Genomic DNA, 15,867 nt, shown 5'->3' on the forward strand with positions numbered 1-15,867 from the left:
GTTGTTACTTTGATCTTGTCAAGGCTATAGAACTTGCGTTCTTGGAAGTTCTTGGAATTCTTTCCTTGAATTTTCCCATATCCTTTATTTTCTGCCCCTAAGTGCTAGTTGTTCAATTCCTTATTGTTATTGCTTCCGTATTTACTTTTCAAATTCTTACTCTAGTTTGGATTCCCGACCTTGTCGTTATCAGGGCCTTACATTCTCCCCCGCTTAAGATCATTTATCCTCGAATAAGGGTCAAAATCCGCTATTAGAAACCAATGTGACTCAGCTACTATTTCACACACCAGCAGTTCCAAATTTTTGACTAACTCCCTAAATTTCCAAAATTTTCGCCAGAGTCTCCCATGTAATTGGGCCTATCCACCTGCCAGAGAATCCCAAAACCAGTCCTAACAATATAACCACAACACAACAATGTAAAACAACATGGAAACAACACCGGCCACAATATTATAAACATTACATTACTAAGAAGGAGTAACCTCAACATAGGTTGTACAGGGGAAACATAATTTGTAGAAAGTTAGCATTCAACATCATGGACAGAATTACGTAGCTATTCACATAAATTAGGGTACTTCTTCTTCATCTCTTCCTCGGCTTCCCAGGTGGCGTCTTCAACTTTTTGGCTTCGCCATAATACTTGCACGGAGGCAATATCTTTATTCCTCAACTTTCGAACTAGCCTATCAAGAATGGCAACTGGAATTTCTTCATAAGTCAATTTTTCATTAACCTCAATAGTATCCACTGGAACAATGAGTGACGGATCTCCAACCACCTTCTTCAACATGGATCCATGAAATACCGGGTGCACTAAAGACATCTCTAGAGGTAGTTCAAGCTTGTAAGCCACCTGACCAATCCTTTAAATGATTTTGTATGGCCTGACATACCTCGGATTCAATTTCCTTTTCTAACTGAACCGCATTATACCCTTCATGGGGGAAACCTTCAAGAACACCCCAATCATCTTCTTTGAACTCCAAATCCCTATGACAAACATCCGAATAGGACTTATTATGACTCTGAGCAGTTTTTAACCGCTCCTTAATGATCTTAACCTTCTCCATAGCCTGATGTACGAGGTCTGGCCATATCAACTCTACTTCCCCAATCTCAAACAGTCTAATAGGGGATCTACATCTCCTGCCGTATAGAGCCTCGAACGGCGCCATCTGAATGCTAGCATGGTAGTTGTTGTTGTTGCAGCAAAATTCTATGAGTGGCAAATGATTATCCTAGCTACCCTTAAAGTCGATAATACAAGCACACAACATATATTCAAGCGTTTGGATGGTCCGCTTTGCTTGCCCATTGGTCTATGGGTGGAAAGTTGTACTACGATTTACCTGAGTACCCAACCCTTGCTGAAATTTCTTCCAGACATTAGCTGTGAATTGTGCCCCCGATCAAAAATGATGGAAATTGGAGTGCCATGCAACCTGACTATTTCCTTTATATACAACTAAGCTTACTATTCTATTGTGTCGGTATTCCTTAACAGGTAAGAGGTGAGCTAATTTCGTGAGTCGATCCACAATCACCCAAATCGAGTCAAGCTTGTGAGGAGTGCGAGGTAGTCCTACCAGAAAGTCCATATTGATCATCTCCCGTTTCCACATAGGAATTTCTATATTTTGTGCCACCCCACCGGGCCGTTGGTGTTCGGCCTTCACTTGCTGATAGTTTAGACATCTTGCCACAAAGTCTACTACATTCCTCTTCATATCATTCCACAAGGAGACTTCCTTAAGATCATGATACATCTTTGTAGAGACTGGGTGCACGGAATATCTAGAAGTGTGAGCCTCGGTCATGATTCTTTCCTGGAGGCCATCCACATTTCGTACACACAGTCCCCCTTGGTACCTTAGTGTATCATTATTCATGCCAAGAGAAAGAGCCGTGGTTTTAGGTTTATGAATCCCCTCCTTCAATTTTACCAATAATGTATCATTGTATTGCTTCTCCTTGACCTCACCACAAGCGATGATTCAGCCCTATTTTGCACAATCACCTCTCCTTCACTAGAGTTCACAAGACAAACTCTCAAACTAGCCAACCGATGAACCTTCTCGGTCAACGGCCTTTGCTAAGCCTCCAAGTGAGCCAAACTGCCCATAGATTTCTGGCGAAGAGCATCTGCCACAACATTAGCCTTCCCGAATGGTATAGAATATCGATGTTGTAATCCTTGAGTAACTCAAGCCATCTTCTCTTCCTCAGATTCAATTCCTTCTATTTAAAAATATATTGAAGACTCTTATGGTCCGTGAATATATCCACATGGACCCCATACAAATAATGACGCCAAATCTTCAATGTAAAAATCACTGTCGCGAGCTCTAAGTCAGAAACCTTCCATTTGATCCCATCCAGGAGAAAATCATAATACGCAACATGCTCCTCACGCCGGTAGGAAATATCCATCTCAAACCGTGGTAGAACCATCGAGGACTCTTCGAAACTCATTTGCACATAACCAAGCCATCAGAACTGAATCTCTCTAACTCCACCAAACCACGCAAGTCACCAAACCCAGAATATTGCCACAAAACACCTATAGAGACTCACCACATCATAAGTACCCAAAGAACCGATCATATCCATTACCGTGATGATCCAACCTACTACCAAGCTGTCCTATTTCTCTGAGTTCCTTCCGAATTACCCTCAAGTTGACACTCCTCCTTGCCTAAACAACAAGATCCTTGCCTAAAGCTCACCACTAGAGATCCTAACATAAAACCACACCGCCCTAACGCCCATAAGCTGTTGTATTCCCTCTTAAGCACCCCAAAAGTACCACAATCGAGACACCCACTCAGAAGAGACCTTCTATAAATCTAAAGATGTTTCCTTCACCTTCCTGATACTAAAATGTAGAATCCATAATGATATAGAAATACCGCAAGACCTGATACCATCTGATGAAAATCTCATATACTAGCCATATACAAGTCCAGAAAATTCTCAATTGCCATGTATAAATCTTGAATCCATTAGAACCTTCTCGAGAATCATCCACTCAGAGGTAAGAAGTGTGCTGATTTCGTGAGTCAGTTCACAATTACCCAAATCAAGTCGCACTTCCGAGGCGTGTGAGGTAGTCCTACCACAAAGTCCATATTGATCATCTCCCAATTCCACATTGGAATTTTTATGTTCTGTGCCAACCCATCGGGCCTTTGGTGCTCGTCCCTTACTTGCTGACAATTTGAACATCTTGCCACAAAGTCCGATACATCCTCTTCATATAATTCCACCAGTAGACTTCCCTAAGATCATGATATATCTTTGTAGATCCCGAGTGCACGGAATACCTAGAAATGTGAGCCTCGGTCATGATTCTTTCGCGGAGACCATCCAAATTTGGAACACAGTCGCCCTTGGTACCTTAGTGTACCATCATCCATGCCAAGAGAAAAGGCCATGGTCTTATGTTTATGAATCCCCTCCTTCAATTGTACCAACAATGGATCATTGTATTTCTTCTCCTTAACTTCCACCACAATCACCCCTCCTTCACTAGAGTCCGCAAGACGAACTCCCAAACTAGCCATCTGATGAACCTCCTTGGACAACGGCCTTTGATATGCTTCCAAGTGAGCCAAACTACATATAGATTTCTGGCTAAGAGCATCAGCCACAACATTAGCCTTCCCCGGATGATATAGGATATTGATGTTGTAATCGTTGAGTAACTCAAGCCACCTTCTCTACCTCAGATTCAATTCCTTTCGTTTGAAAATATATTGAAGACTCTTATGGTCCGTGAATATATCCACATGGACCCCATACAGATAATGACGCCAAATCTTCAATGCAAATACCACCGCCGCAAGCTCTAAGTCATTTGTTGGATAGTTCTTTTCATGATTCTTGAGTTGTCTAGAAGCATAAGCTAAAACCTTGCCATGTTGCATTAATATACACCCAAGTCCGATTCTTGAAGCATCACAGTATACCATAAACCCATTTGTACCCTCTGGTAGGGTCAACACCGTTGCCATAGTTAATCTTGATTTCAACTATTGGAAGCTCTTTTCACAAGCATCTGAATATTGGAACTTGACCGCCTTCTGGATCAATTTAGTCAACAGAGAGGCAAGAGTAGAGAATCCCTCCACAAACTTCCTGTAATATCCCGCTAAGCCCAAGAAACTACGAATCTCTTTTGGGGTAGTAGGTCTAGGCCAATTCTTCATAGCTACAATCTTATGAGGATCAACCTCAATTCCTTCTCTAGAGATGACATGACCCAAGAACGTGATAGATTCAAGCCAAAATTCACATTTCGAAAACTTCGCATATAACTAGTGCTGATATAGAGTCTGTAGAACCACCCCTTACCTAACTCTCGGGGTCCTCTCAATAAACATTATCACGAATGAGTCAAGAAAAGGCATGAAGACTCGATTCATAAGATCCATGAAAGTTGCCGGGACATTTGTTAGCCCAAAAGACATTACCAGAAATTCAAAGTGCCCATACCGGGTCCTGAAAGTTGTTCTCAGAATATCCTGCTCACTGATCTTCAATTGGTGATACCCGGATCTTAAATCAATCTTGGAGAAATACTTAGCACCCTGCAATTGGTCAAACAAATCATCTATCCTTGGCAGTGGATACTTGTTCTTGATCGTGACCTTGTTGAGCTGCCGATAGTCAATACACATCCTTAATGACCCATCTTTCTTTATTACAAATAGGACCGGTGCGCCTTAAGGCGACACACTCGGCCGGATGAACCCCTTCTCTAACAAATCCTTCGATTGTTCTTTTAGCTCCTTCAATTCTGCTGGTGCCATTCTGTAGGGTGGAATAGATATAGGCTGTGTGCCCGGCATCACATCAATCCCAAAATCAATCTCCTTATCTGGTGGGATCCCAGGGAGCTCATTCAGAAAGACCTCCGAAAATTAATTCACAACCGGCACAGACTCAAGTATGGGTGCCTCAACATTAGTGTCCGTAACCCGGACCAAATGAATACACCCTTTGTTAATCATTTTCGTGGCCTTAAGGTACAAAATAAACCTAGCCTTTGGCACCACATCCTTCCCCTTCCATTCAATCACTGACTCAGGAACTTCCCTTCTCACTCTATGGCACTCCCTCTCTCTAGAAATACATGTTTTTCCCTTTTAAAGTAATCCCCAAGATTGTTTTATAAGAATGAGGTCGGGTTCAAAAATTAGAACAAATGAAGCCCTGATGTAGGTGTACGGTCGCATATGCGACCGCATAACGCTTCTGCGATCCGTAAAATGGGCCGCATAATGGCCCTCCGGAATTGGGAACCCTGGCCTCACTTTGCGATCGGTATGCGGTCTGCAGACCTATTCTGTGGTCGCATAATGCGCCACAGAATATTCCTCCGTAATTTTTTTGTGTTGGATCTACGAGGGGTTATGTGGGCACATAGTAGACCGCATAATGGTCCAAAACTTTGCCCAAATTTCTGCCTCGGCCTGCGGCAGATATGCGGTCCGCAGATCAGTTCTGCGACCGCAGAATGGATCGCAGAAAATGCCCTGTATTTCAAAAAAAATTTCATCAACTCCCAAATGCACTGTTCAACCCAAAAAGTCTGAAATAAGCCTACTTTGGCACCACAAAATCTCGGGTCTTTGGTAAAATTTTACGGGGCCTTACACGGTCTCACCAGAATCCCTGCCAAACCAGCCTTAACCAAATAGTTCCAAAATGATCCGAATCCCGTCCGAAACGCACCTGATCCACCCAGGACCCCGTCCGAATATACCAACAATTCCTGAAACATAATACGGACCTACTCGAGGTCTCAAATCACACATAACAACATGGAAACAATGAATCGCACCTCAAATCAAACTTAATGAACTTTAACTCTTTCAACTTCCAAAAGTCATGCCGAAACATATCAAATCAACCCATAATGAGCTCAACTTTTTTCACCCGAAGCTATTCAAATTCCCGAAACCACAATCCGAATCCGATATCATAAAAATAAACTCACGGTCAAACTTATGAATTTTCTAAACCTTCAAATTTCCAACTTTCACCAATAGGCGCCGAAACCTTCTAGAAATATCCAAATACAAATTCGGGCATACGCCCTAGTCCAAAATCACCATCCGGACCTAACGGGGCCATCAAAACTCTAATCCGAGGACAAATACTAAAAAGTCAAATTTTGTCAATTATTCCAACTTTAAAGCTTCTATCATGAAATTTATTCTTCGAAATCAATTTCGAATAACCTGAAAACCATAACCGAGAATTCACACAAGTCATAATTTATCATACGATGCTGCTCAGACTTCAAATGGCAGAACAGAATGCAAATGCTCAAAATGACCGGCTGTGTCACGACCCAATTTCTCCTATATGCCGTGATGGCCAACGGTGAACTAACTACGTGATTACTCTTTTTAATAAGTTTCCAAGTAATTAAATTCCATAGATAAAGAGATTAAGAAACAAAATATTTAAATAAATAAAATGAAAGTATCTGAGTGAAATCATAGTGATAATAATACTACAAAACCATTAAGTCTACCAGTATGCATGCCAAGACCTGGTGTCACAAGTGTATGAGCACTAGTAGAATATACAAAACTCTAACTACTATATGAAATAAAAATAGATAGAATATAAGTGCAAAAGAGAGACTCTAGGTATTGTAGAACGGCTCGGGAAGCAGCTCACCACTACGTCTCGGGGTAACGGGGATGCGCACCGGTATGACCGCTAGATGCACCTGCTTCAGATCCTGCACGGTTAGTGCAGAAGTGTAGTGTGAGTACATAACAACATGTACCCAGTAAGTATCAAGTCTAACCTCGAAGAAGTAGTGATGAGGGGTCGACATCGACACTTACTATGGGCTAACAATAAAAATACAGAAGTTCTAAATAAGCATGGGTTATGTAAATAATAATAATTTAATAACAAGCAGGAAATAAATAATTCTTTAACACATAGTAAGTCCCAAATTAATTTCTTTCTTGTATAATTTTAACCTCTCAAGCCATGAAATGATATCAGATATATAATTAAACTCCAAGTATTATCATGTGCGATTATGTCGAGTTCGTACGTCCCAATCCAGAATAATGTGTACACTGTCGAGGGTCGTGCGGCATGAACCATAGATGCATCTATCTACTGCCGAGGTGTTTGGCCTGCTCCACAAGAAGAGAGGATACTTTATGAATAACCGTCTTAAACGACCTCACTGCCTTCAGTGATTTCGCTTCTGCGGACGGACTCCCGCTTTTGCGGAACCATTTCAGAAGAAGCTACGTCACATCTGCAGTCAGGCCTGGCCATCCTCCAAGCGCACCTATGGTCGTTTCCTCATAGAAGCGAGTCTGCTTCTACGGAACTTCTACCGCTTCTGCGGTCTACAGGCCAAAGTCCCAGGCCGCTTCTGCGATAGAAATCCTGCATTTGCGCCTTCACAGATGCGGTCCTTTCCCCGCTTCTGCAACCATAAGGCATTCCACTCCATTGCGCTTCGGCGGCCCTGGGCTCGCTTCTACATGCTCGCACCTACAGCCAAAACCTCGCAGGTGCGGGCACACCAGAACTGGTGCACCAACAGCCCCTTTTATGTTTTAACTCAATTTGTGCATCGTCTGGATTGCACCCGATGCCCCCGAGACCTAGTCCAAACATACCAACAAGTTTGTAAACATGAGATGGACTTGCTCGAACCCTCAGAACGTGGAAAACAACACCAAAACTAAGAATCGCACCGTAAACCCAATCGAATCAACTTATGAACTTCAAGTTCTTCCAACTTACTCCGAACGCGCCGAATCATGCTTAAACTACTTGGAATGATACCAAATTTTGTGTGCAAGTCTTAAATCACCATACGGAACTATTCCCAGGCTTAGAATCTGAAACAGACATCGATAACACCAAAACCTACTCCAAATCAAATTTAAAGAACTTTAAAACCTTCATTGCGCCAACATCCAATATTAAGCACTGAAACGCTCCCGGGTCATCCAAAACCCGATCTGAACACACGCCCAAGTCCAAATTCATCATACAAACCTATTGGAACCATCAAATCCTAGTTTTGAGGTCGTTTACTAAAAATGTTGACTCACGTCAAACTTAGCCTTTTTAGCCAACATTAACGAACCAAGTGTTCTGATTTCAACCCGAACCCTTCCAAATCCTGAACTAACCATTCCCGTGAGTCATAAAATAGTTAAAGCATATACGGGGAGTCTTATTTAGGGGAACGGAGATCTAGAAAGCAAAACGACCGGTCAGTTTGTTACATTCTCCACCTCTTAAACAAACGTTCGTCCTCGAATGGGTCTAGGATCATACGTGGAGTGCTGAATAGGTGTGGATATCTGCTCCGTATGTCCTCCTCGGCCTCCTAGGTCGCCTCCTCGACTGGTTGGCCCTTTGAACTTTTACCGTAGAAATCTACTTGGACCTCAGCTGGCAAACCTGTCTATCGACAATGGCAACTGGCTCCTCCTCATAACCTAGGTTGTCATCTAGCTAAACCGTGCTGAAGTTTAACACATGCGACCTGTCGACATGATACCTTCGGAGCATGGACACGTGGAAAATCGGATGAAATACCGATAGACTCAGAGGCAAAGCAAGCTCGTAAGCAACCTCCCCAACTCGTCTCAACACCTCAAATGGACCTATAAACCTTGGGCTCAACTTGCCCTTCTTCTCAAACCTCATGATCCCTCCATCGGTGAGACCTTCAAGAGAACTTTCTCTTCTACAATAAATGATAAATCACGCGCCTTCAGATCCGCGTAACTCTTCTATCTGGATTGTGCTATGCGAAGTCGCTCCTGAATCAACTTTACCTTTTGCAAGGCATCCTTTACCAAATCAGTACCATATAACTTCGCCATGCTGGGCTCAAACCATCCGATGGGCGCACGACATCGCCGACCATATAAAGCCTCAAATGGAGCCATCTTGATACTGGACTGATAACTGTTGTTGTAAGCAAACTCAGCCAAAGGCAAGAATCGACCCCACTGCCCTCCGAAGTCTATCACACATGCTCCGAGCATATCTTCCAAAATCTGAACTGTCCGCTCCGACTGCCCCTCGGTCTGCGGATGAAAGGCTGTGTGGAGCTCTACCTGGGTCCCCAACTCACTTTGTACTGCCCTCCAAAAATGCGAAGTAAACTGAGGGCCTCTATTTGATATAATGCAGATAGGCACACTGTGCAACCAAACAATCTTCTGAATGTAAATTTGAGCCAACCTCTCTGAAGAATACGTGGTAACAATCGGAATGAAGTGTGCCCACTGGTTAACCTGCCGACAATGACCCAAACTTCATCAAACTTCCGCAAGGTCTGCGGCAACCTAACCACGAAATCCATGGTAATGCACTCCCATTTTCACTCAGGTATAGTCATCTACTGGAGTAGGCCACCTAGCCTCTGGTCCTCGTACTTAACTTGCTGGAAATTAAGGCACCTCGCTACATACTCAACTATGTCCTTCTTCGTCTTCCCCCACCAATAATGCTTCCTTAGGTCACGATACATCTTCGTAGCACCTGTGTGAATATAATACCGAGAACTGTGTGCCCCTTCTAGAAATATTTCCCTTAATCCATCAACATTAGGGACACATAGGCCACCTTGGAGTCGCAGAACACCATCCTCCCAGTTGGTAACCTCTTTGGCACCACCCTGTAGTACCGTCTCTCTGAGAACCAATAAGTGCAGATCATCTAATTGAAGAGCCTTGATCTGTTCGAATAGTGAAGACTGGATGACAACGCATGCAACAACTCAGCTAGGCTCTAAAATATCCAACTTTACAAGTCTGTTATCCAAGGACTGAATGTCCAAATCTAGTGCCCTCTCCTTTGCTGAAATGAATGCCAAACTACCCATACTCTCCGCCTTTCTTCTCAAGGCATCCGCAACTACATTTGCCTTGCCCGGATGATAGAGGATGGTGATATTATAATCTTTTAGTAACTCAAGCCATATGCACTACCTCAAATTGAGATCCCTCTGCTTTCACAAATGCTGCAAGCTACGATGATCGGTGTAAACCTCACAGAACACCCCATACAGATAATGCCTCCAGATCTTAAGAGCATGAACAATCGCGACTAACTCCAAATCGTGTACAGGGTAATTCTTCTTGTGGGGCTTCAGCTGACATAAAGCATATGCAATAACTTGCCCCCTGCATCAATACACAACCCAAACCAACGCGTGAAGCGTCGCAGTACACAGTATACATCCCCGAACCAGAAGGCAACACTAACATTGGTGCTGAAGTCAGTGCGGTTTTGATTTTCTGAAAGCTCGCCTCACAATCATCAGACCATCAGAACGGAGCACCCTTCTGGTTCAATCTAGTCAAAGGTGCTGCAATAGATAAGAAGCCCTCTACAAACCGACGATAATAATCTTCTAACCCCAAGAAACTCCTGATCTCAGTCATCGTGGTAGGACGAGGCCAACACTGAACTACCTCGATCTTCTGGGATCTACCTTAAAACCCTCGCATGATACAACATGCGCCAAGAATTCCACAGAATCCAATCACAACTCATACTTGGAGAACTTAGCATATAGCTTCTGTTCCCACAAGGTCTGAAGCATCACTCTCAAATGCTGCTCGTGCTCCTCTATGCTACGCGAGTAGAGCAAAATGTCATCAATGAAGACAATGAAAAATGAATCAATATATTGCCTAAACACCCGCTTCATCAAATCCATAAACGTCGCCGGGGCATTAGTCAAGTCGAAGGACATCACTAGAAACTCATAATGGCCATATCTATTCCGGAAAGCCATTTTCTGGACTTCTGAATCTTGAATCTTCAACTGATGGTACCCCGATCTCAAGTCGATCTTAGAGAATAGCCTGGCACCCTGCAACTGGTCAAACAAATCATCAATACGCGGTAACGGGTACTTGTTCTTAATAGTAACTTTGTTCAACTGGCGGTAATCAATGCACATCTGCATAGTCCCATCCTTCTTCTTCGCAAATAACACTGGTGAACCCCAGAGTGATACACTCGGTCTGACGAACCCCTTTGCTAGTAACTCCTCAAGTTGTTCCTTCAACTCCTTTAACTCCTTCGGAGCCATACGGTACGGTGGAATAGAGATGGGTTGGGTACCTGGAGCCAAATCAATACAGAAATCAATATCATGATCCGGTGACATGCTTGGAATATCAGAAGGGAACACATCGGAGAACTCCCGGCTACAAGCACTTAATCAATCACCGGAGTCTCTGTAGTAGTATCCCAAACATAAGCTAGATAAGCCAAACACCACTTCTCGACCATGTGTCGAGCCTTTAGAAAAGAGATAACCTGACTAGACGTACTGACAGACGAACCCTTCCACTCCAATCTAGGAAACTCTAGCATCGCCAAGGTAACAGTCTTGGCATGGCAATCAAGGATGGCGTAATATGGAGACAACCAGTCCATGCCCAGGATGATCTCAAAGTCGGTCATATCGAGTAAAAGTAGATCTGCTCTGGTCTCATAACAACAGAATGTAACAATGTAAGAACGATAGATCTGATCCACAACAACGGAATTGCCCACAGTTGTGGACACATACACAGGAATACCCAATGACTCACGAGGAACACCCAAGAAATGAGCAAACAGAGATGAAACATATGAATATGTAGACCCTAGATCAAATAGTATCGAAGCATCCCTACGGCAGACAAAAATAATACCTGTGATCACGGCATCTGAGGCCACTACATCTGGTCTGGCCGGAAAATCATAGAACCTAGCTGGAGCGCCACCTGACTGGCCTCCACCTGACTGGCCTCCACCTAACTGGCCTCCACCTCTAGGACGGACCCTACCCAACTGCCCTCCGCCTCTGGGCGGCCGGATGGCTGGTGCGGCAGCTGGTGTTGGAATCATAGGCTGTTGACCCTACTGCATTGGCTTGCCCCGAAGCCTGGGGCAGAACCTCCACACATGACTGAGATCCCCGCACTGGAAACAACCTCTCGGTACGGTGGACTGCTGACTTGAAGTCTGACCCTGATGGCCTGAATACCCACTGGAGGAACCCTGAATAGCTGGTGGACGGTAGGAACACTCTAGCATGGTGCTGAAATAAGGTCGCACTGGAGCACACCGAGGAGGCGGCGGTGCTGGATATTTGGGCCTGCTAGACTGACCCCTCACAAACTGGCCTCTGCCCCCAGTCGGGGCACCTCTGAACTCTCCAGAATACCAAAATGGCTTATCCCTCAAAGCTTGCTCCCAGCTATGCTGACGTACACCCTTGATCCTCCGAGCTATCTCCACAACTAGCTTGTAAGAAGTCCCCATCTCAACCTCTTGGGAATAGTGGCCTGAATACCATATTTCAAACCTGCAACAAACCTCCGCACTCTCTTTGTGTCGGTAGGAAGTATCATAAGTGCATGGCGAGACAACTTAGAGAATCTCGCCTCAGAGTCGGTTACTAACATCTGACCCTGCTTGAGCCACTCGAACTGAAACCGTAACTCTTCCCTCTGAGAGGGAAGAATATACCTATCTAGAAAAATATGGGTGAACCAGTCCCAAGTCATGGAAGGAGAATCTGCTGGTGTGCCGAGAAAATATGACTACCATTACCCACGGGCCATGCCCTCCAACTGAAATATGGTAAAGTCCACTCTGTGGGACTCCAATATCCACATGTTGTGCAGTCTGTCCCTGCACCAATCAATAAAGTCTTGGGGGTCCTCATGTCGCTCACCTCCAAATATAGGAGGATGAAGCCTGGTCCATCTGTCCAATAGCTTTTGCGGCTCGCCGACCGCATCTAGTCTGGGCTCAAGTATAGCTGTCGCTATTGGCTAGGCTCCTCCCATGGGTAGTGCACCCGAGGTCTGATATACGACAGCAGCATGCCCAGGAGCCTGAGGTGTAGGGTTCTGTGCTCCCCCTCCCGCCTGAGATGTGGCCGGGTCCGCTAGAAATAAACCAGCTTGAGTCATAGAATTCATGCACTGCAGCATATGGCCCATGACCTCCTGGAATCCCGGTGCGGACATGAAATCTACCGGGGCTCGCTTTGTTGCAGGCTCCTCGCCCTGCTCCTCAATAATGGGATCTATTGGTGGCATAACTATAGCAACTCTAGGACGTCCTCATCCTCTACCATGACCTGGAGCCCTCCCTCGGCCTCTAACAACAGGGGGAGCAGCTCCTCCATGATCGGGTACATCTGCCGCACGCGTTCTCACCATCTAGGTCGTGATGGTGCCCAGCGTCACTGCTAGGCAAGACAACAGTGAACTAACAACGTGATTACTCTTTTTAATAAGTTTCCAAGTAGTTAAATTCTATAGATTAAGAGATTAAGAAGAAAAATATTTAAATAAATAAAATGAAAGTATCTGAGTGCAATCATAGTGATAATAATATTCCAAAACCATAAAGTCTACTAGTATGCGTGCCAAGACCTGGTGTCACAAGTGTATGAGCACTAATAGAATATACAAAACTCTAACTACTGTCTTAAATAAAAATAGACAGAAAATTAGTGCAAAAGAGAGATTCTACGTGTTGCGGAACGGCTCGGGAAGCATCTCACCACTAGGCCTTAGGGTAACGGGGATGCGCGCTGGTATGACCGCCACATGCACCTGCCTCAGATCCTGCACGGTTAGTGCAGAAGTGTAGCATGAGTAGATAAACAACATGTACTCAGTAAGTATCAAGTCTAACCTCGAAGAAGTAGTGACAAGGGGTCGACATTGACACTTACTATGGGCTAACAATAAAAATACATAAGTTCTAAATAAGCATAGGTTATGTAAATAATAACAATACCTTAATAACAAGCAGGAAATAAATAATTCTTTCACTCATAGTAAGTCCCAAATTAATTTCTGTCTTGTATAGTTTTAACATCTCAAGCCATGAAGTGATATCAAATATATAATTAAACTCCAAGTATTATCATGCGTGATTATGTCGAGGTCGTATGGCCTAATCCAGAATAATGTGTACACTGTTGAGGGTCGTGCGGCACGAACAATAGATGCGTCTATCTACTGCCGAGGTATTCGGCCTGCTCCACAAGAAGAGAGGATACTTTATGAATAACCGGTTAAGGAACTAATATGAGGCTAATGCACAAAGAGAGCACAATTTCTATTAACGGTCAAGTAGCCCACCAAAAACTCAAGTAAGTGTAACTCAGTCTTTACAAATTTCTTAACAAGTTCCAATGTAATTTAGGCACTTTGATTAACAATTAGGGTGCAAACATTACAAGTATCTCATAATTCAGGTCTTAAACTACCCGGACATAAACATAATTAGTGGCTACGCACGGACTCTCGTCACCTCGTGCGTATGTAGCCCCACAATTAGGAGCATATAGTAATTTAAATCACCTAAGCGGTAAACTCCCTCTTACAAGGTTAGGAAAGAGACTTACCTTGTCTCAAAGCTCGCTTTCCGTCCTCAAATTCACTCTAAAGCCACAACTCGATGCCGAAAAATAAGAAACTTGTCAAATGTTGTATAAATTAATCAATACATGTTCAAAAGTTCATAATTTAACTATTAGAGTAATTACACAACCCAAATTGAAAGATTCCTAAAATTCATCCCAAGACCCACGTACCCGTATTCCAAAAAATTTCAAAGATAATCGTTACCCATAACCTTACGAACTCAAACATATAATTTTCATCCCATTCAATAATCATTTTCGTGGTTAAATTTTATTTTTATCAAAAACCTAGGTTTTTCAAGTAAACCCATAATTTTCACAATTTTTCATGTTAAAATCTATCCATAATCTATGTATTTAACTTCCATCGGATAGAAATTACTTACCTCGAATAGCTAGGAGAAACCCCCTCTCTAAAAGCTCCAAAATCGCCCAAGGAAATGAAAGAAATGAGTCAAAATAATGGTCTAAGTCCGTCTTAAATGACCTCACTGCCTTCTGTGATTTCGCTTTTGCATACGGTCTCCCGCTTCTGCAGAAGCTACATCGTATCTGCGGTCAGTCCTGGCCAGCCTCCAAGCACACCTGCGGTCCTTTCCTTGCAGAAGCAAGTCCGCTTCTATGGAACTTCCACCGTTTCTGCGGTCTACAGGCCACAGTCCCAATCTGCTTCTGCGATAGAAATCCCACATCTGCGCCTTGGCAGATGCGGTCCTTTCCCCGCTTTTTCAACCACAAGGCAGTCGACTCCCTTGCGCTTCTGCAACCTTGGGCTCACTTCTGCGAACTCGCACCTGCAGCCAAAAGCTCGCAAGTGCGGGCATACCTTTCAAGTTTTAACTTAATCCATGCGTCGTCCGGATTGCACCCGAGGCCCCCGAGACCTCATCTAAATATACCAACAAGTTTGTAAACATGAGACGGACTTTCTCAAACCCTCGGAATGTGAAAAACAACACCAAAACTAAGAATCACACCCCAAACCAAAATCAAATCAACTTGTGAACTTTAAGTTCTTCCAACTTACTCCGAACGCGCCGAATCATGCTTAAACTACTCGGAATGACACCAAATTGTGTGTGCAAGTCTTAAATCACCATACGAAACTATTCCTAGGCTCGGAATCCCAAACGGACCTCGATAATACCAAAACCTACTCCAAACCAAATTTAAAGAACTTAAAAACCTTCAATGCACCAACTTCCAATATTAAGCGCTGAAATGCTCCCGGGTCATCCAAAATCAAATCCGAACACACGCCCAAGTCCAAAATCATCATACAAACCTATTGGAATCATCAAATCCCGGTTCTGATGTCATTTACTAAAAACGTTGGCTCAAGTCAAACTTAGCCCTTTTTAGCCAACATTAAGGAAACAAGTGTTTCGATTTCA

The 15,867-nt window shown here is 43.7% G+C and overlaps 1 protein-coding gene across 1 annotated transcript; it reads right to left on the bottom strand.

Annotated features, from left to right (window-relative positions):
* Positions 1-562: 562 nt before the first annotated feature.
* Positions 563-9,907, bottom strand: LOC138892522 (uncharacterized). The gene is made up of 4 exons (XM_070176250.1): positions 9,833-9,907; positions 9,483-9,760; positions 903-999; positions 563-787 (listed from the first exon to the last, which is right to left on the bottom strand). Exons 1-4 carry the CDS (start codon positions 9,905-9,907, stop codon positions 563-565), a joined length of 675 nt encoding a protein of 224 aa, XP_070032351.1.
* Between the last annotated feature and the right edge of the window lie 5,960 nt (positions 9,908-15,867).

Source organism: Nicotiana tomentosiformis, chromosome 5 (genome assembly GCF_000390325.3).
Source record: "Nicotiana tomentosiformis chromosome 5, ASM39032v3, whole genome shotgun sequence".
NCBI classification, from domain to species: domain Eukaryota; kingdom Viridiplantae; phylum Streptophyta; class Magnoliopsida; order Solanales; family Solanaceae; genus Nicotiana; species Nicotiana tomentosiformis.